This window comes from Drosophila obscura, unplaced genomic scaffold (genome assembly GCF_018151105.1).
Source record: "Drosophila obscura isolate BZ-5 IFL unplaced genomic scaffold, ASM1815110v1 contig_1, whole genome shotgun sequence".
NCBI classification, from domain to species: Eukaryota; Metazoa; Arthropoda; class Insecta; order Diptera; family Drosophilidae; genus Drosophila; species Drosophila obscura.
This window is the reverse complement of record NW_024542679.1, coordinates 1,163,468-1,186,990: the sequence shown is the minus strand read 5'-3', so window position 1 is coordinate 1,186,990 and position 23,523 is coordinate 1,163,468. Positions and strand designations below refer to the sequence as shown.

Here is a 23,523-nt window from a genome sequence, read left to right as displayed (position 1 = left end):
TGAAATGGAGCAGGAAACATTGGAAAACATTCTATGTAAATGCCCTGCATTTTGCGAAAGGAGATCTGTGTCGCCGGATGGTTTCCACCTTTACCCAGCAGTGTTATGGTTGCTCTACTTTATCAAGCAATTAGATCAATGGTCAAACTGCCAGAACTCCTTTTGATAATAATATAGATGTGTATTGATGTCTGTATGTTATATTTTCTCTCGCTTTTACATGGCATGGCATACTTTGAAGTTATATAGGATGGCTTAATGGATTCGATGCAGATGAACTGCATATCCAGTGCATACGTCTGCGGAACCCTGATTGATCTTTTCATCCTTTTTATTCTGCTTTACAGATTTTGGCCATAGATAATTTCTTAATATGAATTCAACTACTAATTAAAAAAATAAGGTTTTGTTAGCGATTAAAATCATAAATGCGGCTGTAGTCCCTGCGGACACCGCAGTTGGCTTTGAAGTCGAACACTCGCAGATTGTGGTCCGTGGCCACAAACAGATATTGGCTATCACAGGCTAGACTGTAAACGGGCGACTGACAGTTCTGCTGGCGCGTTCGCCCGGGAAAGAACAACTGCACGTATTTTGGCATTCGAATGTCGTAGAGATTGACGCGGGCGTGACGGTTGGTGCCGCAGAGTACGGCGTACAGGCCATCGTACTCGAGACAGTAGAACGAAGAGTCGAACGGATCCTCCCAAATGGCAACATCTCGATCGATGCGACGATCAAACATTCTGAATGTCGTATCGAAATTGGCCGTGAACAAAACGTGCTCATCCTTTATTTTCAGATCATATATGGAAATTGTGTTTGAGTTGTGTACCACCTCCTCGCCACTGTAGAAACAAATCTGGTTAGCATTATTGCGAAATGATAATGCTTCAAGTGTATAGCTACCTCTCCACGTGGATGGCTCGCAATGCCCGCCGACCCTTGTCTGTGTAGAGGCCTCCGTAGAGCCATTCCCCATTAGCACTCAACTTTAGAGACTTGAATGAATGCTGCAGCTTCACGGCCAGATCAAAGTGCGTGAGTCCAAACTCTTGGGAACGCTGCCACACCTTGCAGCATGCATCGGTGCTGGTGACATAGACATCATTTATGAAGTCGACGGAGTATAGGTATTCGTTGGGCTGATGCATTTGCTGTTCGGTAATACCGTTCGCATCCCACAGAAAGCACGCGCCACAGACGCGACCCGCAAACAGTGTGTCTTGCTTCTTTACAAAATCCGATATGTCGCTCCTCGTGGGAGTGGTGATTTCTTCATCAAACAATCGCGGCAGGGCCTCCGTAGCAGGTCGCCGGTATTTGCGTAAATAGCTGTCATGTGTGACGTACAAGGCGTCCTTTTCGAGGAACAACTTCGTTGGGAACAGATGCGCATGGTGATAGTAGGGACGTTCCCGGTAGGTCCCGCTCAGCCAATTTCTCGATACTTGAAGCCTCTCATGATAAGTAAGACGTGTTTTGTTTCTGAACGATGATAAAATATGCTGTTAACATACAATGCCTTCGCCTCCACATCCATAATTAACCATTCAGACCGACCTTTTTTCAACACAAGGTTCGTTCCTATGGCCGCATAAAAGTAAGTCCCTCGTGAGTGGGTAAAATATGTTGGCATCTATAATCCTGCCCAAGTGCTGGTTAGCCTTGCCCAAGGACATCAGCTCGCTTTCGGAGCAATACTTGAAAATCACCAGAAGACAGTCTATGTTTAGATCTGTAATCTTCATTGTAATTTCGATGGAACATTTATTAGTTTTAATTTAATTTTAAGGGCGACACTTGGAACATTTATGAAATAACTTTTTTTTATTTATTTATTTATAAAAATCACGTTTAGTGTGACCGCTGATTTATCGATCGGTCAGATATACCAGTCTAACCCTCAGAAATATACCGAAATATACCTACTTATTTTCAAACATTTTCAAAAAAGACCGCCAACATACAAACCAAAATATGTTTTATTTCTTGAAAGACTCGCTGCATGTTTTGAAATCAGCAATGGTAATTTGAAATTAAAGAGTACATAATGGTTAATTCTCAGGGACTGTAAAAGAATGGAGCAATCGGATTTTGTAGGCAGACTAATGTAGCATAACACTTTATTTGACAGAAGAGTCCTCAGAAATTTGCGAAATTCTGCTCGGGCTTCTGTAGAGAAATCTAAATAAAAAATCATATATTCACATATTCAAGTAGTCGCCCTTATTAATAAAATAAAACTATATTCAGAACGACACGCAAGAGATTTGCATCTGATCTGTCGATGTAAGCCGGCTGTAAAAATAAATAATGAGGAACTGAAAGTTTTGGGGACAGTGGTCGCATATATTTATATACATATATACATGTATATATATTGTACATATTACGTCTCTATGCGTACAGTTTGCAGTTATTTAGTGCACAGTTTCCGCAATTAGTCACGAGTCTCCGCCAAAATACTTGTGCTAAATACCTTACCTGAAGGGAACATTTGATTGACTTAGAATGTCGTGGAAAATGTTTGATCTGTCTAGAAAGTATATCGTTCAAGATTCTTACTTTAGTTCCGAATGAATATATGTACTTAACGTAATTAATTGGTTTGTATACCCACTACGAGTAAAAGAGTAATTGGATGTACATACGAGTATGAAATGAAAGGTAGAAAGAAGCAATTCCGATCGTCAACCGCATTGGAGCAGTGTAGAAATTGGAAAGCTACAGAACGGTAACGAAAGAAACTATATAAGTGGAACAGCTTTGAAATTAAAGGTTGGGGTCAGGGAAAGTAGTTGACATGGTTCTAGTCTATTTTATAGTTGTAACGACACTTAAGTGTTAGAACTTTAAAAGTGAATTTTGTTTTTTTATTACACTGGTTTTAATTTCACTGACATCAACTTTCTGGTACTCGTTACAAAGTTTGCCCAGTTCTATAGCATTCTGTTAACATCATCTGAACATTCTGGAACCTATAACTGATATCGTAGAACAGGCATTGAGCTCCAGACTTTGAGAGTCACAATGTGCGAAGGTGACGTCGCTGTCAGCAGTTTTTGCGTTTTTTGCGCAGTAAGCTCGGCAATTCTCATTCGGTCGGTAATTTCATAATCTGACGACGAATGAAGGTGCTGTGCTCGATCACAGGTAGGTCGGCACACACATATGTACATGCGAAGCCGATCGTCACGTCGGCATGTCGGAAGACAGTGGTGGTGGGGAATCTTGTTGATAGGAAAATACCCTGCCTGCCGTTCATAATATCAGTTAGCCCCAGTAGCGTCAGTTTGTTTGATATTGCATGGCAAAAAGTAAGCATTGTGCTCAGAAAGTCACGTTCGCCATAATGATAAATACAAGCAATCTTTCCCCTTTAACTTGCAAATACCTTCCCAATGCAGAATCAATTTGAGAGCTCAAGAATTACTCGTACAAATTAACTTATATAGCTCGAGATTTAGCAAGTTGAATTTCGGCTAGTTAAATGTCTTAGGTAGGTGGAATTCATCTTCCATCTACTTGGGATCCGATCTGATGGAATTTTTAATATCGATTGTAGGGAAATAAACTTGAACTTTGTTGGTGTTACAAATGCTTACACTTCCATAAGAGTTATTAGCTAACTATAGTTAGCCTCCACGTACCACGTGTTCATACAGAATGAAAGATAAGCTTCAGTCGAAATAAACTTCCATTGCTATATAACGCCCGAGGCTCATAAGTTGGTGCCTCCAAGGGAAATATATACATAGAGGTAGATAGATGTGCAGTCAGTTCGGTTCTTGGTGAGATCAAATTTTAATGTATTATTATTAGGTTTCACGATTTTCTCTTACAAGATTTCTAATAGTAGGTAGTAGACCAAGCGAAATACAGAAAATAATTATATAATAAATAACAATTTGCATTCGTTGCACTATTAACAGGGAAACTAATGGTTTTAGAGCCCACAAAATAAATGAGGGCGACTGTCTTTTGATAAGATCAACAGTTTACAAAAAAATTATAATGTTTATATTGTACATAAGTTGGTTTTTTTTTAGGAAGAATCGGTTGCAAAGGTGAGAGCGTACGAAGAACGTATTCATAAACGAAAGTCCGTCCTCGTTTTTATTGGAAGGCAGTGAGTTCTTGTGTCTGAGAGAGTTTAAGCGAGGCTTTAAGTCTTTTTTGGCAGTACCACCTGCAGGAAGATGTGGAACGCATTCAGTTTCGGCGCGCCCCGAACCGGACCGGCATAGTGTGGGAGCAACCCATAGCCACAATTGCATAGCCATGCCACCATCCGGCGAGGCTCAGTAAGATTATATTTCCTCAGCTGCAACTGAATGGAGAAGCAGCTTATGCTGCTTCCAAGCGTTACCATGAAAGCAACCCGTGGGGGGACTTCCGGTGCGTTGATCAGCCCATTTCCACGTCCACACTCAATGCATTGGCTTGGGCCATTTGCAGTGTGCTGCGCGTATAGTCGAGTGGCTCTACGCCGATATCCTCATACTCGTCTTTATCCCCCAGGGGACAGATCCCGCCTTCATCCTCGTCGATGACTGCTGCGCCATCATCGCTGTTCCCCGCTTCGTCCCAGTCCTCGGCCACTTCCACATTGACGGGCAGATAGAGATGAAACGGACGCTGCTCCCGCAGCCACGGTGTCAGGAAGATGTGGGTGGCGGTCATTCGTTCCATGTAGTCCTTTCGTAGCAGAGACAGCAGGAGCCATCGCACCGACTTGGAGAGCGAGGTGGGTATCTGCACGTTGCCGTGACGGATCACAGTGATGAGGTTGCAGTTGGCCTTCTCGTAAAATGGATACTGCCCGACGAGCATCGTGTAGAGAATCACGCCAAGTGACCACATGTCCGCTGGTTTTCCCTTATACGTCGGCTGGGGACACAATAGCTCCGGTGCTGTATATAAAGGGCAGCCGATCTTATCACTCAGTGTGTCGTCTTCGCCATCGAGTATCATTGAGCCCTCCAACGATTCGTACTGCAGTTTCGTTCTGCAATGTAGAGAAAATTTGACGTTTTATTTAATTGAAAATACATAAATAAAAGCAAAGTTACGAATGCTTTACCAACATTTACTGAACGAAACTAAAACTAAAACCCACTAGCTCTACATTCTTCCGTAACGTATCTACACTACATTATGTGCAATCTCATTACGTTGCGTAACTTCGATTTGATTTTGGGTTTTGTGAGGCCCGCGCAATGACGAAAAAGACTCAAATCGATCGGCGACGCCGACGCCGTTGACAAGTCGAAAGGCAGCAAGCCAGCCCCCGGTCGAGTCAAGTCGAGTCGAATTTGGCCAAGAGCGCAGTCGATGACGAAAGCGAAGCTCGCGACCCCCAGACACCCATGAACGACTGCCTCGGCTCGGCTCGACTCGGCTCGGCCATCATTGACATTGGCCCACTTTTGAATGCAAAAAAAAAAACAAAGAGGAAAGACAAGCTTGACATATCTTGATACCCTTGCATATCAATTTTTCCTATTATGATTTAGTTATCCGACTGCCATCGCCCCAATACATAGTAATCTGATCTTGTCGGTTCTTGAACACATCGGAAATATATATCCTGGGTTGCCACTTCCTGGCGAACAATGTAATACCCTGTGAAAATGATTAAATGAGAGGGATACTGGGAGAAAAATCGTCCAAAAAGTAACAAACGAAGGTCTGCAGCACGTGTGTATCCAGTATAGAGCATGGAAAGAGCACACAGACTGACCCTGAGCAAAAACTAGCTTCGGAAACGCTCGCTTCTCTCCCCCCACTTACAGTGCTTGAAGTTACAACAAAATGACCTCGTCCGCCTGGAAAAGGTTTTTGTGCCGTGAGCGGCCAAAGAGCGTCTTCAAGAAGAGAGTCCAAGACAAAGAGAGAGAGAGAGAAGCGAGCGATGAGCGAGTATTATTGCCTCTCTCTCTCCCCGTTTCGAAGTGAATTGTTAAACGAAAATACGGAAAACGGGCGACGATAATTATTGAAACACCTTGAAAAATACCCATACATGTGGGTATATATATTTTTCAAGGTGCTACACGTATATATTTACAAAAGTACTTATATGTTGCCATGTAAAAGAATACATAAATATATATCTACACACATATGTATGTATGTATGTATAAGCATGTTTGGATATGTTTTCTGCATACCGAGTAAAATAATAAACTGCGTCTTCGCGTGAGCACACAGAAGATCAGAGTCAGGGCCACTCGTCGCATTGTGACCTTAAAATATCAATTCGTGTGTGCGTGTGGCGTTTGATGGGAACATACACACAGACACACTCGTCCATAAGTATGTACGTATGTCTGAATCAACCAAAATAATACGCAGTCTGTTTCAATGATATACCCACACATATAGTACTATCACACCCCTGACTTGCAATCTGTTAGAATTTACAATGAAACACGTCATCGAAATCTTTTGTTTTTGCCGTTAATTAGGGCGAAAATGTTATCTCCAGCAAAGAAAAACAAAATTCCATTACCCTGTCTCTGCAAATTTCTATGTTTATAGATATGAGGCTAGATATCTACACACATACATACATACATACATATATGTATGTACATGTGTACATAAAATATTCTCTTACTAATAGTGCTTATGCGAGCCTTCTCAATATTGCATCAGCGACTGCATGTACATCCATATAATGCGCACAAAGTCAAAGGCACAGTGGTGGTACTATTATTCTTGAAATAAGCAAGTGATTGTTCAAAACGAAACATTGCTGTACTTGTACTCCACGATATGAGCTGGTGACAACATTTTCGCCACGACTGTGGCAGACTGCGCTCAGTATGCATACATATGTACATATCCATATACATATGTAGGTGTGTGTATGCTCTGTTCGTGAGTATAATTGTTTTTGTTGGCCTATTGGTGATTCGATTGCAACACTTGTTAAATGTTCAATGTTACCCACAACGTCGACGGCGACAGCAGCAACAAAAACATGGGCCAATAACGAGAGCAACAATTGTGGCACCACAACCAACACCAACAAGCTGCTCTCGCGGCGCATAACGAGTTTTCATCGAATTGCAAAATAAGCCGCTGCCGCTGCTGCCACCGCCGACGAGCAGCAGCACATGCAGGCCCCCCATTCCATCCATACACGACCAGCAAATGGTGGCGCTTAAATTTGAAGGTGTCTTGCCAGAGAGATAATAGCGTTGGAGCAACACGACAAGGGGGCAAAGAGGGTGGGCGGAGAGACACTCACCTCGCTTCGTCGATGAAATAGAAGCGCTTCAGCTTGAGGTCCCGCAGGATGATGCCGTTGCGGTGACACACCTGTACCGTCTGGCATATCTGGTGGAAAATGGCACGCGCCTCCGCCTCGCACAGTCGCTTCTCGTGCCTGATGTAGGTGTGCAGGTTCTCGTAGACGCCCGTAAGACAGCCGACAGAGTCGCGTCCCGGCTGCGCTTGCGCAATGATGATGTAGGTACGGTCCTTGGACAACGGCACAATGTCGTGCACGGGTCGGATGAGCGAGTGGCCGTAGATGGTGCTGCGGCACAGGTGCTCGTCCTGCTGCAGCTGGAAGTAGGCCCGCTGCACCTTGTCCAGCGGCTCGTTGATGATCCGGCAGAGGAACTGCTCCCCACTGAAGACGTCCACGCACTTGAGGTTCGAGGACGTGAGATCGATGAGATGGCGATACGAGGCGGGTGTTTTGGCCGCCGCAGCAGCCGAAATGTGACTAGGTTGGGCGCTGATGAGGTAGCGATTCTTGATGAGCTTCACCGGCTGCTCCCCGGCCAACCCTCTGTCAGTTGGCTCAGCGGCGATGCCCAGAGCCAGTAGCTCGCAGGCGCCACCCGGCGTGAGCAGCTTCTCGCGTATCGTCTGCAGCATCTTGGCGCTAGGAAACTCCTTCTTGGGCGTAAAAAGTGACCCAGGTGTCATCGTGGGTGACAGGCGTTCATCGATGCTGCCGCCGCTGCTGCCATTTGCTGGGGAATGCTGATGATTTATGCTGCTTCCGCTGCTTCTTGCTGGGCTGGCCGCGGATGCGACTGCTGGCGAGGCGGGCTGGGAGAAGATAACTATTTTGTCGGCCTCGGCCGCTGTAGTGTTATTCTGCACTCCACTGTTATCCATGTTGCATGTATTGCGGGGTTCACTGTTATTACTTTACACTGGCGGCGTTTATCACAACTTTTGCTTGGATTTGAGGGGGTTACGGGTTACTCTTCGGTGGGACCGTGGTTGCTGTGACGATTGGTTGTCTACCGCGCGATTGGCATTTTATTGCAGCCTGCAGGTTTAGTTAACTATTTTGACATTTAACGACGCATCGTTTCGTTCGGCACGTTTTGCTAGGCGGAATATTTCGATCTCTTGTATTTATTTCGCAACAGAGACAATTTCTGACGAAATTCTCGCGGCTAGCTGAATAATGTAAACGCGCGTTGTTTTATTCCGATTTTAAAACAAATCGAATCGCTCTCACACTCGCTATTCCGTGTGCGGATGAAACACGACCGACGTCGCTAAAAACCAAAAACGACTGTTACTCGCTAAACGAATATTTCTCGCTTGTTGTTTCGTGTCGCTCGCCGCCATGGCATATTAACAACAAGGCAATGTGGTCTAGGTACCTATTTTTGGTCAGCCTCTTTCTCTTGCGGATATGCTTGTGCAGGTACAATTTTGCTTGACTTGACAGCTGTGCGTGTGTTAGTGAACCAACCAACCACCAACATCCACACCAATTTCTCGAAATCTGTCATTTATAGTGAAATACTATGAGAGCCCGGAGCAGATTTGGCAGCTGCTCTTGGACTGCCTCACCTTAGATTAAATATATCTTGTTTCTCTCGCTCTCTTGTCAGCAAAAGAAACGTCATCCATCGTTATTTTTGAAAACAATTGCGTGGAACGCTGAAATTCCTTGTCTCTCTCTAGAAACGTCATTGTAAAATACAAAGTATTTCTGTATGTATGTGAACAGGGGATCCGTTAAATTTGAATGCCAAGATTAAATGAACCACTTTTATTTGTAATATCATTTCGCAATAAAATCTACTTTAATTTACCTGTATGTACAGTACAGATGGAATTGATCTACGCACTATAATTCAGGCCCTCGTTGTATGTATGTATGTATGTACGTATGTACAATGTCAAAAACATCTGCGATCTTACATTCAGAGATTTTAAATTACCCAAAAGTATGCGTGTGTGCGTGTCTGTATGTATCGCACACGGTGTTTTGGGAGCGATTTACGATTGTTGTTTGCAGCTGTCGATCGGTTCGGTTGGAAGGATCCCGAATGCCGAAAGGAAGAGGATCACCACTGCGCTACGCAGGTCGCAGGTAGATTTCTATTGCATTGCTTACGAAGAGAAGAGAAGCCAGCTGTACCACTACTTCATCCCCTAAGTATCAACATAGTGCTGTGGGGCACGGCTGTACATACTGTTCGGTGCAGTCGCATATTCAGCTGGCGCAAGGTGATTCCCACCACCCGATCATGTACAGTGGCCGACAAAAGTCATACGACCCAGACCCCTATACATTTGCCATATATCTCTCCCCTGGAGACGAAAATGCAGTTTGAAGGAAAGTTATGATGTAGTTTTTAAATCTTGTGTTAAATCTTGAAAACATGGAAATTTTAAGTAATATGACATTTGTTTCCACACTTTTCTCGTCCACTGTGTGTAGAAATGCACAAAACGTTTGACATACATACACAAGCAGTTGTACGCACGCACGCATTTTTTGGCGCTTGGCGACCAGCACGTTTTTCGAAAAGTAACGCTCGCGGATTCAAAAAGAAACGTCTGTTTCGGCTCCTCTTCTTCTTCTTAGTTAAATATCCACACAAAGTCGCCGATAAATACGGGACACGTGAGTGTGTGTGTGTGGAAAAAAAGCTAAGTTTCAGGGGCCGAGCTTCTGATACCCTAGCAGATCCATTAGCGCTTATTTGACAGTGACATGATTTGGATATGAGCTATAAATACAACAATACATAAAAGGAATGTTTGTTGAGTGTCGGTGCATGCAGCAATTAAAATCCCATAAAGCAATAAAATAGTTTCTGCTCTGCGTTGTCAAACATCTGTCAGACTTATATTACTCTCTGCAAGAGTATCGAAATCGAAACAGCCTCATTCGCTCACTCACTCTTTCTCCGCAGTTTCTTTTTTGATGTTTTTGCATCTGTTTTCTCATATGTGTATGTATGTATGTAAGCATGGAAAGTATGTACGTACATATGTGTATGCACGAGACGAGTATTAACAACCGAAGAAGCTTGTTACCGTGTCACCAAACCATACAAAAAAGATACAGAAATGATAGCATCGAATATATGTATGTATGTCCATACATATTTACATTATATTTTATTTATCAATAAAAGAATGAATTGAAACAGTCGAGTTTCATCACATACTCCTGCCGGTAGTATAATTTCATTTTGTGGCGAAACCAAGCTGCTCTTTTCTTTAATAATTCGATTAGCTGAGAGGACTGTGATTTCAGCATCAACTCTACTCGTATTGAGTATGTTATGTGTTTAATATCCTTGTTGGAAGCTACATATACCTCATTTGTATCATCTTAGAGGAAGGATCATTTTCGAGTAAAATTCAATTGATCTAGCTAAATTCAGAAAAATGTTTAAGTTGAGGGGATCTAGTACATATATAAATTTGAATAGATAAATAACCTTTCACTGATTGTCGAAATAAAAGGGTATGCGACTGAGGCGAACCGGGCAAGCCAATTTGTTAGCCGCATGCGTCACCATGGCTGCGTCATCGTGGCGTCATCAAGCTAAGTTGATGCTTTTGCCTCTCCCCCCACATTTTTTTGTCTGTCTGAATCATGATCCTGACGACATTCTTCTCATACACGCACACACAAAAATAGAACAAGAACTCTGGAGCTGCTCCATCAAAACAGGTATTGGCAAGAAGACCATATCGACAGATTTTAACGCTAATAGGTTTGGTTGGAGTTGCACGTCTAAAAGAAACCTAGATACAAAGCACTTATTTTCAAAATTTCACCCGAAAATTTTGCAGATCAAACCGTATCCATAATAAGCTATCCAAAAAGATTAACATGTAGCCTAAGCTTGGGGCTCCAAGAAATTACTTTCTCGATGCACGATTTTGGCTTACAACTTTCACACTGGTGCTGCGACTCGCCATAAGCCCGTTGGTTGTGATTTCATCAGTGCAATGACCCACTCGAACGGGGGGCTCTCCGAATCGGAAGGTCAGTGCTCCATTATTAGTTTTTAAAAATATGCAATTGAGGATCGGATCTCTTTTTTTTGTGGATGAGGCGTTATTATGCTTGGGGATATAAATCCGATTAGTTTCAATAATGCAGGCAGTAAACCTTAAATACACATACGAATGTACATATGTTTTTATTTAAATATGTACTCTAAAATGTATAATATTTGATATATTTATATACAAAGTAATTCACATTTAATTAGACATTTACTATCGTTTAACAAATGCGCTGTGTGCATACCGTTTAATAAAGGAATTTGTACGTTTTCAATATATGTATATAATATAATATAATGTAATATATAGGCATAGAATCGTATATTATAAACAATGATCTAGACATGGCTAAAATACATACATACATACACATATATAGTTTGGTGGCAAAGGTACTTCGCTATTGATCAATTTTGATTTCCCTCGAGCACATTTCTTAGAATATCACTTAATCGGGCCGGGCCATTAAAGAATGCATCGGATTCGGATGGGCTGGGTTAAATACGAGTATAGAGATTTAGTTTAGTTTCGGTGTACAGTGCCTCGTGTTTAGGAATACCCAGGAGCATCATTATCGCTCTCCTCCGCAATGGATCTTTTGTCTTCCGTCTTGGTGCGGCCCGTAAATCTCTCAATGGCAGTATGCCTTCCACTTTTCCCAGATGCAAAACCTTTGACCGAACCCCACGGCAACTTGCCAGCCTCGGAGGATGTCATTAATATGGAATACGAGGAGCACGTTTCACCCTCATTGCTGTGATGAATGCCGTACAGAAAATACACCACCAGGCCAATGCACACCCAAACGAAAAAGCGCACCCAGGTGACAGTGTCTAGGTGAACCATCAGCAGAATGTTGCAAAAGATCCCCAGCGCCGGTACGAATGGCACTAGTGGCACCTTAAAGATCAAGCCGCGGGTGTTTTGATTGTGCACCGCCATAACGGCGACACAGAGACAGGCTGCAAATATGATGAATCCGTAGATGAGCAGTGCCCACCAAGTGCCCGAGTACAGCTCCGTCCAGGAAACCTTGAGCTCCACGCATATGGCGAAGCATAGACCGATGTAGAGCATTACGGCGACAGAGACCACGGAACCAGGCTCGAAACGTCCCAGCAATGGCTCAAGGTAGCGGAACTTTGTCTTCAGTCGTCCAGCCAGTCCTTCCTCGATCAAGAAATTCGTGGGCGAAGATGTGGTGTCCAGGCTCGACTGCGACATCGAGTCTTCGTCGGAGACATCATCGGGACTGCCTGGGGTGTCGGGTGCCCGTATGGGATTGTGGAGTCGTGACATGGGTCTATAGCGAAGGATAATCACGCTGGCCGAGACGATGGTATAGGCCAGAAGTGTCCCAATCGACATGAACTCCACCAGCTTGGCCAGATCAAACACTAGTGCGAGTGTGGCACTCAGAACTCCGGACACGGCCAGATTCAGCAATGGCACTTGGGTCTTGGCGTTTACTTTGCCGAAGCAGCTGAAGAGCAAACCGTCGGAGGCCATGGCGTACATGCAGCGGGGCAATGCAAATAGCGAGCCCAATAATGTGGTCGTCATGCCGCAGAGAGCTCCGATTGAGATGATGTACTTGGCCCAGGACAGATTCAGTTGGCCGAATGCCTCCGGCAAGGAGGCCGCCGGATTAATGTCGCTAATCGGGATCATGAGTGTTAGGGCTGCGCTTACCAGAATATATCCCACCGTGACGACACACAGCGAGATTATCGTGGCTATGGGTATGGATGTGGCGGGACTCTTGGCCTCCTCCCCCGAAGTGGCAATCGAGTCGAAACCGACAAACGCGTAGAAACAGGTCGCTGCGCCCGCAATGACACCTCCAATGCCGTAGGGCAGGAAGCCTCCTTCGGCCTCCGACCAGTTCTTGGTGTCCGCATACCAGAAGCCCACACTTATAACCAGCACCATCACAGCTATGTTGACCAGGGTGAGTATGCTATTGAAGACCGCCGTTGCCTTCACTCCGATGGCCAGTGCAGCAGCGTATGCAATGCAGACCATGAAGGCTAGTATGTCCGGATACTGGGCCAGTCCCGGCTCATGGATGCCGCCCGTCAACGCGAGGGTAGTATTGCCAATCCATCCACCCAGCATGGAGTCTACGTAGCCGCTCCAGGCCCGCGCCACCGACGCAGCACCCAGCATGTGCTCCAGCAGTATGTTCCAGCCAATGACAAACGCCCAGAACTCACCCATTGATATGTAGGTGTACACGTAAGCCGAGCCAGCCTTCGGCACTCGCGTTCCAAATTCCGCATAGCAGAGGGCTGCCAGCATTGAGATGAAGCCAGCCAGCACAAAGGAGAGTATAATGCCAGGTCCAGCCATTTCCTTGGCAACCGTTCCAGTCAACACATAGATGCCAGCTCCAACCATATGTCCAATGCCTGCAGGGGAGAGTCATTCGTTAGCAAGAGTGGATTGGGGGATTGGGAGATTGGACAAGTCGAGTACCAAGTAGAGCAATGTCAAAAGTGGTTAGGCAACGATTCAGCGGTGTCTCCATGACGTCAGTGGGCACCACTTTTGTGCGATTCATTTTGTTGCACATTCCCGACACAATGTGTTTCATTATGGCACGTCTTGAGCTCGGCATATTGATGATTCAAATGCGTTCCGTCTACTTCTGGATTCGAAAATAGAGGGGAAGAATTAGTTGCTTAATCGAACTGATGCACTTAAGTAATGCTGGGGGGATGCTGTTGATTTTATTTCGTATTCTGCGGCATTCGGATTTACCTTCTCACTTGTTGTACACAAGCAGCTGTGGCTGTATTGATTTTTATTAAAGCTCCACCACGTTCTATGTGCAGCGTAGTCACAAGGGGGAGATGTCAGCTTTTGGGGGTTGTGAGCTATCCCGATGAAAATCAAAAAGATTGTCCCAGACTTAAAAGTATTTTTAATATAAGCTTTCTAATATTAATTATTGGTCGATTACTGCGACTTAGCAATACTTGGTTCTGCAAGATTGCAAATTGTATCGGCCTCATCTAGCCGGTTATAATTCATTAATCTGATCCGATACTGATAAGGCAGCATATTTAAAAACAAACAATAATATCCGATAAATGAATCAAATTAATCGAAAAACATGTCTAAAGCGGCAATTCTACATAAGCTCTACACATTTTATACAAGTCTACATGCTTTCTACATGAGTGCTACATAAATAACTCCCTAGCAGAGAGCTTTTTAAAATATTTAAAAATTCGACGAAAAATCAATCAATTTTTTCCACTTTTAAAATCAAAACGTTCTTTTTAATCTCTCAAAGCTCCTTAAAAGGATGACGAATTTCATTAAATGCCAAATCTTTATGGCTCTCTACGGCCATTCATGCATTGTTTTAAAATAACATCACTCTTGATCACATTTGCAGCAGTCGATTCTCTCTGCTAACATCAGCGAATAGCCCTCAAACCCCAACATCTGATGTTGGACACTTTCCTCGATGACTTTGTAGGCCATGTGCCAATCGCAGAAGGCGGCGCGTTTCTGTTTAATGAGCCTGAATAGAAAGAATGATTATAGTTGGTTATTCGTTAACTAGAAACGGAAACAGCCAGTGACTAAAGGCGTACCTGCACAGGTGCTTCATTATGTCATAAATCCGACTCGTCTGCTTGCTTGTGACCAATTCGCTGATCTTTTCATTCATCATTATGATATCAGTTGGGTTGGGATACTGTTCATTGCTGACCCACGCGGCCAGCATCAATTTGTAGTTACTGCCCAGCAGATAGTTTTGAAGAGAAATGGGCTTCGCTGCAGTGGCGCTGGGCTCTTCTGAAGTCGGCAGTCTGTTCTGTGGGACCTCTCCGTCCGGTCGGGAGATATACTCAAAAATTGCTGGATGAACATGATTGGGCAGCTTGTCGATATAGTCCGCCACAATTTGGTCTGTTGTACCACCACCTCGGTAACGTTTCCGGAGTGCCCGTCGTAGTTCCAGAGCCCCATTTGAGCCCTTGGGTGCCGGATTTTTCAACGGCGGCGGTGGCGGTGGACACGGCGAGCACCTGCGAGGGCGTCCTATTGACATTCTACGTGTTCTGACAGACTGCTCCGAGCCCCTGGATAGGAGATGTTCATCCATGTTGTCGAGCACCTCACGGCGTATATCCTCCGGCAGCTGGGCGAATACGTCCAGATCAATCGTTGTTTTGCTTAATCGATCGGAGACATTGATCGGTGGCTCAAGTGGAGTCTCTTTATGGGCAGAATTCTTCCATAGTGCTGTATTCCGTACAAATGTCAGGTCTTGCGGATTTTTTAAATCATCCTCCATTTTATCCTCCTTTTCCTCCGCTAATACCTTCGGCTGCTGCTCCTCGTGTACTTCCACGGTGCTGGTTTCACCTACATGCGGATAGAATATAATCCCATAGTTTGTCAATTCAAAAATTTGTATTACCCTTTCGCTTCTCTGACATTTTCTCAAACATCTGCAGGAGAACATTTCCCTTTTTGACCTCGTTGGCGTCTGAAAGCCTACTAAGATGTATGCCTATCCCACGTAGCTCATTCGGAGGCAAGCCAGACTCTTTCATCAGCTTGAGGACTTGCGATGTGATCACATTAACATCATCAGTGGAATGGGGCAGTATTACTGACTTGTTGACGGTGTCACAAACACCGTGGCCCATAAACTTTGACGCCTCGATGGGCGCCTCAGCGGCACGCACCATCACCTTCAAGCCGATCGATTTGGCCTTCCGTTTGATGTCAGTTAGACGCGTGGCCACTTCGGCACTGAGCTGGCGCAAAAATGTCTCGCACTCGCTGGCATTGGTGAAGCGTATGCCATAGTTGACCTCTGCGGACACGGATTTGCGTTGCTGTTGGAGGGAGAATAGAATAATGCATCACTACAAAATCTGACTCTGTATTCTATTAAAAGCCAACCTGCTCATAGACCAACGGGCGTAGATCAATGCCACGACAATTCTGGTGCAATGTGAGAGCCAATTTTTTACCCAGAACCGTTTCTAGTGTCTCCAGCGATACCCCCTGCACATCACCACAGTTCTGCAGACCTGCTTGCTCGAGTTTGTGACGCATGCTGGAGCCCACGCCCGGCAGTTCTTCCAGCAGCATTGGGGCCATGTAGCCCAACACATCGATGCCTGCACCCAGTAAGTACTGTCCATTCGGCTTGGCCTTCTTGGTCGCCATGCGTGCAAGCAATCTAGAAAGGATTACCTGATTAAAACAAGAATCAAATCAATTCGCTCGTTACCGACTTGTTTGAGCCTACTCCTGCAGAGCAGGGACATCCCGTTTTGGTGCGAACCTCCTCCCTGAGATGGGCCACAAATGACATCACATCCACTTGGAGATCCCCCACCAGATCAGTAAGCTCCACAAACATCTCGTCACAGCTCACGGCCTCGATGTTTAAGGTGTATTGGGCCACAGTATCGTACAAGGCAAAGGCCACCTCCTTGTATCCCTCAAAGTCATAGGGGATTGTCTTTAGTTCGGGGCACAGCTTCAAGGCCTGACCCACGAACATGCCATTGCGGATGCCTTTGGCACGAGCCTCGTAGCTACAGGATGCGATCTCCGAGAGCGACATTTTCTTGTCGAAGCCAGAGCGGACTTTGTCCGCACGGACATTATCATGCAGCTGATGCTCGAATCGCTCGGCAAAGAGCTTCCGCTCAGCCTGACGATCGGACTGCGGATGGACGGGTACGTCTGTGGCTGCACTGCCTCCCTTTGAGTGAGTCACAGCAATGGGCAGGCCACGCCACTCCGGATGCGATCTCAGACCGACGGAGACAAAGAAACAATCCATGTCAATGTGCATGACGTAGTGCACTGAACCCGTCGACATATTCATTGCCTGGTTGCAGCTGAGGACTGATCTTAGTTCTTCCCGTTTGGGAAATGGCTGGCCACCATTCGCCTGACGCATCTCGCATACGTACTGCTTGAATCCCGCTCCGAGTGTGGCAATGTGATGCAGGCGCGAGTTCTTGTAAAACTCGCCGAGAAAAGCTGGATCGACGGCAGTGCGCGCGCTGCTGTTGTTCGATATCGTGGACACATCTGCAACAGTTTTATCTGCCGTCTCCTTCTTGGGAGAGGTGGCAACAGCCTGCTGCAGGTCCTTCAGAATGTTGCTCAGGTCATTCTCGCAGAGCTCGGGCACTATTGGAGGTTCGGGTGCAGCCTCATAATTGGAAACGGCCATAGTGTCATTAGTTCTACTCGTGTTTTTGCCTTTCCCGAAGGCGAGTCTTGGTTGGGTTGTTTTCTGGTTGGTGTACAGCAGATATGGCTTGTAGTCCAACACCCGCTTGTTTTCCAAACAGTCCACGATAAATTGGGCGCTTATTATTTTGCTTGTGTTCATGTTGCGCACCTTGACGTCGGGCAGATTGGATGCTATGATGAACTTCGTGTGCGCCCTTTCGTAGTGATGAAATGTTCCGCCATGGACCATCATAATGTGCTTCAGCTCGTTGGCCGATGGATTCGTCAATCCATTGACGAAAATCGAAATGCCTTGGAATAAATTCGTCTTGCGAAATGGATCGCTGGCGGCATCAAATTGTTCTTCGAGCTTGGACTTCTTCGCCTCGAAGTACCCGCCCTGGAAATCGTTGCAACATATTATAAATGCCTCTTAATTCGGTTTAAAACTCACCCATTCGCCAAAGCCATTGTTATCTTCTGCCATAGATAGCAAAATAGGACCAGCGCGACCGCGCCGATAACGATAAGAAAACCAGGGCAATCCGGCGAACTGGAAACTCAGCCGATGTCAGTGTTGTGAAATTTCTTCCGATCAGATTTGCAAACTGCAATTTTTTGTTAATAACGCGATTAAATATGTGGAAATACGGACAGAATCAGGGCAACCAGGGACCTGCAGGCGGCGGTGGAGGAGCACCAAACATGATGCCCATGGGCGGATTCATGCAAGGTGGCGGTGGCATGCAACACGGCAACATGCCGCAAATGCATATGACGCCGCAGCAGCAACAACAACAGCAGCAAATAAACATGATGGGAGGACCGGGCGGCATTCAAATGAACCCCAACTCCGTTGGCCCGACCGGCCTAATGCCAGGCATGTCTCCGCAGCACCAAATGCAGCAGCAGCAGATGATGCAAGGCGTCCCCATGTCCATGCCGCCGCAACAGGCCATGCAACAGCAAATGATGGGTCCACAGCAGGGCGTGGGAATGGGCGGCAGCACCGGTCCTCAACAACAGCTGCAACAACAACAGCAGCAGCAGCAATCAAATCTTCACCAACAACAACAACAGCAGCACAATGCTGGAACAGGTGTGGCATCTGGCGCTGGAGGCGGCGCCAACAACATGCTGGCCATTTCGCAGCCAAATCCGCACAAAGAGATCAACATAGTGCAGCTATCACGGCTGGGCCAGGAGACAGTGCAGGACATCGCATCGCGCTTCCAGGAGGTGTTCTCCGCCCTGAAGAACATACAGCCCACCTCGCATCGTGACAACAACACGGAGAAGAAGGTGCAGGAATACTTTCGCACGATCCGTTTGCTCTTCAAGCGCGTGCGCATTATATACGACAAGTGCAACGACGCCGTCATGGACTACATGAATGCCGAGAGCCTCATTCCGTACAAGGACGAGCCGGAGCCAAGGATTGAGACTTCCCAGTGCGACGAATACCGCAAGGTGCTGCAGGAGAATCACGAGTACATCGAGACTGTGAAACTGAAAAACCGACAGCTGCGCGAGATAATCGACAGGACCCGCATCATAATATGGGAGATCAACACAATGCTGGCGATGCGCCGATCCTAATCCTAAGACATCCTAATTGTTTAGTTCCATGCATTCTATTCTGAATAAAAATCAAAATTCAGCTGAAACCCGCCACGCCACAGATGTTTTCTGTACACCTACTGGCATTTTCCAACACTCCGCTTGTAGCGCAGAAGAAGAAGATTTTGTTGTGGGCGACAGCGACTATTGCTGAAAATAATTACCTGTTAGCATTTAATTGCCCTCAAATCATAACGAAACAACAGCAATCATGGCGAAAATGGCATTTCAGCACCAGGCCGGCACTGCTATGGAGTGTTTGAGCGTAAGTTGTCCGTAGAAGGAGAGTCTCCTCTCCCGCATCACTCTTGCTGTGTATGTGCAGAGTGTGCGGTTGTGTGTTTGGTGAAATTGGGTCGCTGGAGCAAAGACAAAACTTTCATATTTGATTCCAGATTCCAATAACGCTGCACAAGGAGCAGGGCTACGATCAGGAGGGACGCGAGATACTCAAGTGCGGTTTCAAAATCGGTGGCGGCATTGACCAGGACTACAAGAAAAGCCCCCAGGGTTATTCAGATTACGTTAGCTAGCCTCAAGAAATTGTACCCGTTCGAAGATATGAAAGTTGTCTGTATTTCGCAGGGAATATACGTCACAGAGGTGCACGAGGGCAGTGCTGCGGCACGGGCAGGACTGCGCATCCATGACAAAATACTCCAGTGCAATGGCTACGACTTTACAATGGTCACACATAAAAAGGCCGTCAGCTACATTCGGAAAAACCCAATCCTTAATATGCTGGTGGCCCGCAAGGGCGTCACCTCCACATAAATGAGCATGGAGCCGGGCGTGCCTCTAATATGTAAGCAGCAGTATTTAAGCGGCATATAAACTATCTACTTCATTGCCACTCTGTGCTAAGGATCTCTACGCTCTTTGGAAACTATCCGAACACTTAGATATACACTAAATATACGCTATCACCCTATCCCGTATGTATACATGCACCCTATGCATATCGCACAAACATACATACACATACGTATGTATACCCAAATGTAAACCGTAAATGTAGCAACTAGTAACGCTTCTTGTTAAATTCAATTTCTTTGCCTTGGTTTAAGTAGCCCGGGTGCATGTGCTGCTCATCAGTTGCTGATCTGATCGAATTGCCAATATATATATATCCAGTGTAAAGAACATATTGCCAAATACCGAATACAAAGCGAAACAGAAGCGTAAACATAAACCTAAACATACTCGTAGACATGCCACCAGATTTGATATAACAAATTTTGTACTTTTATAAATGTGCGTAGCAGCAAGCGCCGCTACCACAACACCATTCCAAAAAACTGAAACCGAAACTCAAACTCAAACGCGAAACAAAGCAAATAACTAACGCAAAGTTGTTGAAACATACAAACATAGTACATACATGTGATAAATATGCCCGTTAACTGTGCAGAGATGTGTATACATAACTTAAGTTTTACAATTGAGTTTTTTAATGTTAAATTGCATTTGAATAAATGTTTGCTAAATAAAGATGCAAGGAATTGTGTAAGTAATCCTTTCTGCTAGGAATCAAGTAATTAGTGGAATTCATCATACTCTAACCTTGGCTTTGACCTTAATTATTTGATGCTTCCAATGGGCAATTATCATCGTCAGCCCCTACTAATGAGCGGCAGCCAGTTCGACAGCCAGCCATAAAAACCGAGTGGAAAATTACATGACGACAGCGAGGAGCCTTCTTTAATTACAAACGTACTTTGGATTTACATAACCAGACTACATACATACATCAGATATAAGCAGACCAGCAGGTCTGCTCTGCTACTGTTTAGAAAAGCGATTTGCACTTGATATTTTGGAAAGAAATATACACAACCAGTGAGGGAGTGAGGGAGGAACTTGCACGGTTAGAACATAGAGGTGGGGAGGGATGGGCACGACACACACACGAACTGAGGCAAGATCAATCTAGGCTCTTTTCAATCGGGAGCTATTTGTTGGCGTATCCATTCGGGTTTTGACTCTGCCAGCGCCACGTATCTTCGCACATCTTGTCGATGCCGCGATATGCCTTCCACCCCAGCTTCTGCTCTGCCAGCGTGGCATCCGCATAGCAGGTGGCCACATCACCCGACCGACGGTCAACCAGTTCGTAGGCGACCTTCTTGCCGGATGCCTTCTCGAAGCCATGCACCATATCTAGCACAGAGTATCCCACGCCAGTGCCCAAGTTGTATGCGAAGAATCCAGTCTCTGCAATGTTGCGCAGCTTGTCCAGGGCCTTCACATGGCCCTCGGCCAGGTCCACAATGTGTATGTAGTCGCGCACTCCGGTGCCGTCTTTAGTGGGGAAGTCACTGCCGTACACACTCAGGCTGGTGCGCCGCCCCACGGCCACCTGGGCAATGTAGGGCATCAGGTTATTGGGCTCGCCGTTGGGATCCTCGCCGATGCGTCCGCTGATGTGAGCACCCACGGGATTGAAGTAGCGCAAAGAGACTACGGCCCATCGCTGGAAAAGAAATTAAGTTAATAGTGGCATAAATACTATATGGAAGATGGAGACAAGTGCGTACCTTGTCGGACTTGCACAGATCCTTGAGAATCTCCTCAGTAAAGTATTTGGTTTTTCCATAGGGCGATGTGCAATTGCCCGTGGGGTGTTCTTCCGTCACGGGCAGGAACTTCGGCTCGCCGTAGACAGTGGCGCTGGAGCTGTACACAAATTTGAACACATTGTTGTCGGCCATGGCCTCCAGCAGCACATTGGTTCCGGTCATGTTGTTGTGGTAGTACTGCAGCGGAATGCGGCAGGACTCGCCGACTGCCTTGAGTGCGGCAAAATGGCAAACCATGTCGATCTTGTGCTGCAATTCAACCAGAAGCAGAAATTAATTGTTGGCTTAGTCCCTCGAATCGATTTTTCCCAGCAAATTCCAGGGAACATGCATGGTCAGGTCAGGTCAGGTATTTGCCCAACTTCCGATTCTCTTCATTTGCAGCTCATGTTGCAGCTTTGCAGTGTACGTGGTCTCATGTCGAGGTCGATGTGGATGCCAGCACACCAAGTTATGTGAGTGATTGACCTCGCAGAGCATGGCTACGCGCCAGGGTCGCACTCCACTTGTGCAAACAAAACAAGAAAAAGGCGGCGGCTGACTACGTTGCTGATAGCGCACTCGTTCGGCGGGCGGGCGGAGGGTTGGGCGAGCGAGCGAGCGCCATAACAACCCAGATAAGAATGATTGAAAGCAATTGGTATCCAGCTGGCACTTGAAGCACCCAATGGCACGATGCCACGATGCGAATTGCTGACGTGCACTCACCTCCTGGAAAATAGCTCGCACTTGATCCCGATCCGTGATGTCCGCGCGATAGAAGTCCACCTTCTTGCCGGTAATCTCCTGCACGCGACTCAGTGCCTCCGGCAGCTTGGCGCCGCTGCTGTACGCATTGCAGAGATTGTCCACGCAGATGACGTTGTAGCCAGCGTTGAGCATCTCCAGGACTGTGTGGGAGCCAATGTAGCCAGCTCCGCCGGTTACCAGGACGGTGGGTGGTGCCATTCTGGTCGAGAAAAAGTGAAAATTAGGCCAACGCAAGCGAAATTCTTATTGACGTCACCAAAATATATTCTATACGCGCCAATCCGAGAGCCAAGAGGCGTGCGAAAACAATGCTGCGCTGCCAATTACTGGGCTAACGGTGCTTGCCTTGCCGACGTGTGTCTGTGTGTTGGCACTCACCTGTAGTCAGGTAAATATCTCTGCCCTCTCTGAATCACTAAAACACGTTGTCGATGTCAAAGTTAAGTAGCTTCTGATGCTGCTGCTGCTACTGCTGCTCCGCCTCGTCTGCGTGACCGCTGCCCTTGAATCACTGAGTGAATCGTTAGTTATGTCCACACACGCACACGCGCACGCACTGCAGAAGATGCTGCTGTCTGGTCTGCTGTTTATGGCCAAAAGATCGCTGACCGCTGTTTGTCCGAGAGTGCCTCTTCTTCTAATTCTGTGTGGTATGTGTTAACCCGTTTCCTGCACTTGTCGTCGTCGCCGCTTCGCTCGCTTTGCGCTCATTCATTCATTTGCGTTTTCCCACTTGCCGATTTGGTTCGGTACGTCTGTTTTGCTGGGCGGCCGTCGGGTGACTGATTTCAGATGTTTTGCGAGTAGACGATTATTTAGCTTGTTTGTTCTCCCCAGCGTAAGCGTAGCGCGTTGGAACTCCTCTTATCAGTCTCAATGTCGTCTGAATAACAATGTCAACTCGGTCGCACATCAGAGCTGCAAGCTGTTTCTTTGGACATGCATTTTGTAGCCTTGTTGTTGCATTTTTTACTAAGTATTAGTGACCTTTTAATTATTTATGCTATATTAAAGCACCTCACCTCCTCCAACCACTTTTAAT

The 23,523-nt window shown here is 46.0% G+C and overlaps 7 protein-coding genes across 7 annotated transcripts; 2 read left to right on the top strand and 5 right to left on the bottom strand.

The window, feature by feature from the left end:
* Positions 1-186: 186 nt before the first annotated feature.
* Positions 187-1,863, bottom strand: LOC111069589 (F-box/WD repeat-containing protein 4). The gene is made up of 3 exons (XM_022359707.2): positions 1,564-1,863; positions 910-1,488; positions 187-848 (listed from the first exon to the last, which is right to left on the bottom strand). The coding sequence occupies exons 1-3, from the start codon at positions 1,749-1,751 to the stop codon at positions 410-412; spliced, it is 1,206 nt and encodes a 401-aa protein (XP_022215399.1). The 5' UTR covers positions 1,752-1,863; the 3' UTR covers positions 187-409.
* A 1,932-nt stretch (positions 1,864-3,795) lies between these two features.
* On the bottom strand, positions 3,796-8,560 carry LOC111069588 (tribbles). Its single transcript, XM_022359706.2, has 2 exons — positions 7,262-8,560; positions 3,796-5,011 (listed from the first exon to the last, which is right to left on the bottom strand). Exons 1-2 carry the CDS (start codon positions 8,143-8,145, stop codon positions 4,411-4,413), a joined length of 1,485 nt encoding a protein of 494 aa, XP_022215398.1. The 5' UTR covers positions 8,146-8,560; the 3' UTR covers positions 3,796-4,410.
* A 2,975-nt stretch (positions 8,561-11,535) lies between these two features.
* LOC111069569 (cationic amino acid transporter 4) lies at positions 11,536-14,177 on the bottom strand. Its single transcript, XM_022359677.2, has 3 exons — positions 14,068-14,177; positions 13,783-13,954; positions 11,536-13,715 (listed from the first exon to the last, which is right to left on the bottom strand). Exons 2-3 carry the CDS (start codon positions 13,922-13,924, stop codon positions 11,854-11,856), a joined length of 2,004 nt encoding a protein of 667 aa, XP_022215369.2. The 5' UTR covers positions 13,925-13,954; positions 14,068-14,177; the 3' UTR covers positions 11,536-11,853.
* Positions 14,178-14,555: 378 nt separating this feature from the next.
* On the bottom strand, positions 14,556-18,074 carry LOC111069568 (DNA repair protein Rev1). Its single transcript, XM_022359675.2, has 6 exons — positions 17,987-18,074; positions 16,575-17,932; positions 16,237-16,519; positions 15,746-16,169; positions 14,913-15,690; positions 14,556-14,839 (listed from the first exon to the last, which is right to left on the bottom strand). The coding sequence occupies exons 1-6, from the start codon at positions 18,017-18,019 to the stop codon at positions 14,689-14,691; spliced, it is 3,027 nt and encodes a 1,008-aa protein (XP_022215367.2). The 5' UTR covers positions 18,020-18,074; the 3' UTR covers positions 14,556-14,688.
* A 29-nt stretch (positions 18,075-18,103) lies between these two features.
* Positions 18,104-19,197, top strand: LOC111069571 (mediator of RNA polymerase II transcription subunit 30). The gene has a single exon (XM_022359679.2). It carries the CDS (start codon positions 18,172-18,174, stop codon positions 19,129-19,131), a length of 960 nt encoding a protein of 319 aa, XP_022215371.2. The 5' UTR covers positions 18,104-18,171; the 3' UTR covers positions 19,132-19,197.
* Positions 19,198-19,266: 69 nt separating this feature from the next.
* LOC111069572 (tax1-binding protein 3 homolog) lies at positions 19,267-20,662 on the top strand. Its single transcript, XM_022359680.2, has 3 exons — positions 19,267-19,417; positions 19,548-19,676; positions 19,738-20,662. The coding sequence occupies exons 1-3, from the start codon at positions 19,364-19,366 to the stop codon at positions 19,924-19,926; spliced, it is 372 nt and encodes a 123-aa protein (XP_022215372.1). The 5' UTR covers positions 19,267-19,363; the 3' UTR covers positions 19,927-20,662.
* A 333-nt stretch (positions 20,663-20,995) lies between these two features.
* LOC111069570 (UDP-glucose 4-epimerase) lies at positions 20,996-23,381 on the bottom strand. Its single transcript, XM_022359678.2, has 4 exons — positions 22,860-23,381; positions 22,440-22,680; positions 21,690-21,980; positions 20,996-21,625 (listed from the first exon to the last, which is right to left on the bottom strand). The coding sequence occupies exons 2-4, from the start codon at positions 22,677-22,679 to the stop codon at positions 21,104-21,106; spliced, it is 1,053 nt and encodes a 350-aa protein (XP_022215370.1). The 5' UTR covers position 22,680; positions 22,860-23,381; the 3' UTR covers positions 20,996-21,103.
* Positions 23,382-23,523: the final 142 nt, after the last annotated feature.

Coding starts and splice junctions, on each gene's coding strand:
- LOC111069589 (XM_022359707.2), bottom strand. CDS start 1,751: ATGAAGATTACAGATCTAAACATAGACTGTCTTCTGGTGATTTTCAAG. Junction 1,489..1,563: donor GAACCTTGTGTTGAAAAAAG/GTCGGTCTGAAT, acceptor ATCATCGTTCAG/AAACAAAACACGTCTTACTT. Junction 849..909: donor CGAGCCATCCACGTGGAGAG/GTAGCTATACAC, acceptor TTGTTTCTACAG/TGGCGAGGAGGTGGTACACA.
- LOC111069588 (XM_022359706.2), bottom strand. CDS start 8,145: ATGGATAACAGTGGAGTGCAGAATAACACTACAGCGGCCGAGGCCGAC. Junction 5,012..7,261: donor TATTTCATCGACGAAGCGAG/GTGAGTGTCTCT, acceptor TCTACATTGCAG/AACGAAACTGCAGTACGAAT.
- LOC111069569 (XM_022359677.2), bottom strand. CDS start 13,924: ATGCCGAGCTCAAGACGTGCCATAATGAAACACATTGTGTCGGGAATG. Junction 13,716..13,782: donor TTTTGACATTGCTCTACTTG/GTACTCGACTTG, acceptor TCTCCCCTGCAG/GCATTGGACATATGGTTGGA.
- LOC111069568 (XM_022359675.2), bottom strand. CDS start 18,019: ATGGCAGAAGATAACAATGGCTTTGGCGAATGG. Junction 16,520..16,574: donor GCAGGAGTAGGCTCAAACAA/GTCGGTAACGAG, acceptor AATCCTTTCTAG/ATTGCTTGCACGCATGGCGA. Junction 15,691..15,745: donor AATGTCAGAGAAGCGAAAGG/GTAATACAAATT, acceptor ATCCGCATGTAG/GTGAAACCAGCACCGTGGAA.
- LOC111069571 (XM_022359679.2), top strand. CDS start 18,172: ATGTGGAAATACGGACAGAATCAGGGCAACCAGGGACCTGCAGGCGGC.
- LOC111069572 (XM_022359680.2), top strand. CDS start 19,364: ATGGCGAAAATGGCATTTCAGCACCAGGCCGGCACTGCTATGGAGTGT. Junction 19,418..19,547: donor CTGCTATGGAGTGTTTGAGC/GTAAGTTGTCCG, acceptor ATTTGATTCCAG/ATTCCAATAACGCTGCACAA. Junction 19,677..19,737: donor CCCAGGGTTATTCAGATTAC/GTTAGCTAGCCT, acceptor TGTATTTCGCAG/GGAATATACGTCACAGAGGT.
- LOC111069570 (XM_022359678.2), bottom strand. CDS start 22,679: ATGGCACCACCCACCGTCCTGGTAACCGGCGGAGCTGGCTACATTGGC. Junction 21,981..22,439: donor TGCGAGCTATTTTCCAGGAG/GTGAGTGCACGT, acceptor GTTGAATTGCAG/CACAAGATCGACATGGTTTG. Junction 21,626..21,689: donor ATCTGTGCAAGTCCGACAAG/GTACGCACTTGT, acceptor TTTCTTTTCCAG/CGATGGGCCGTAGTCTCTTT.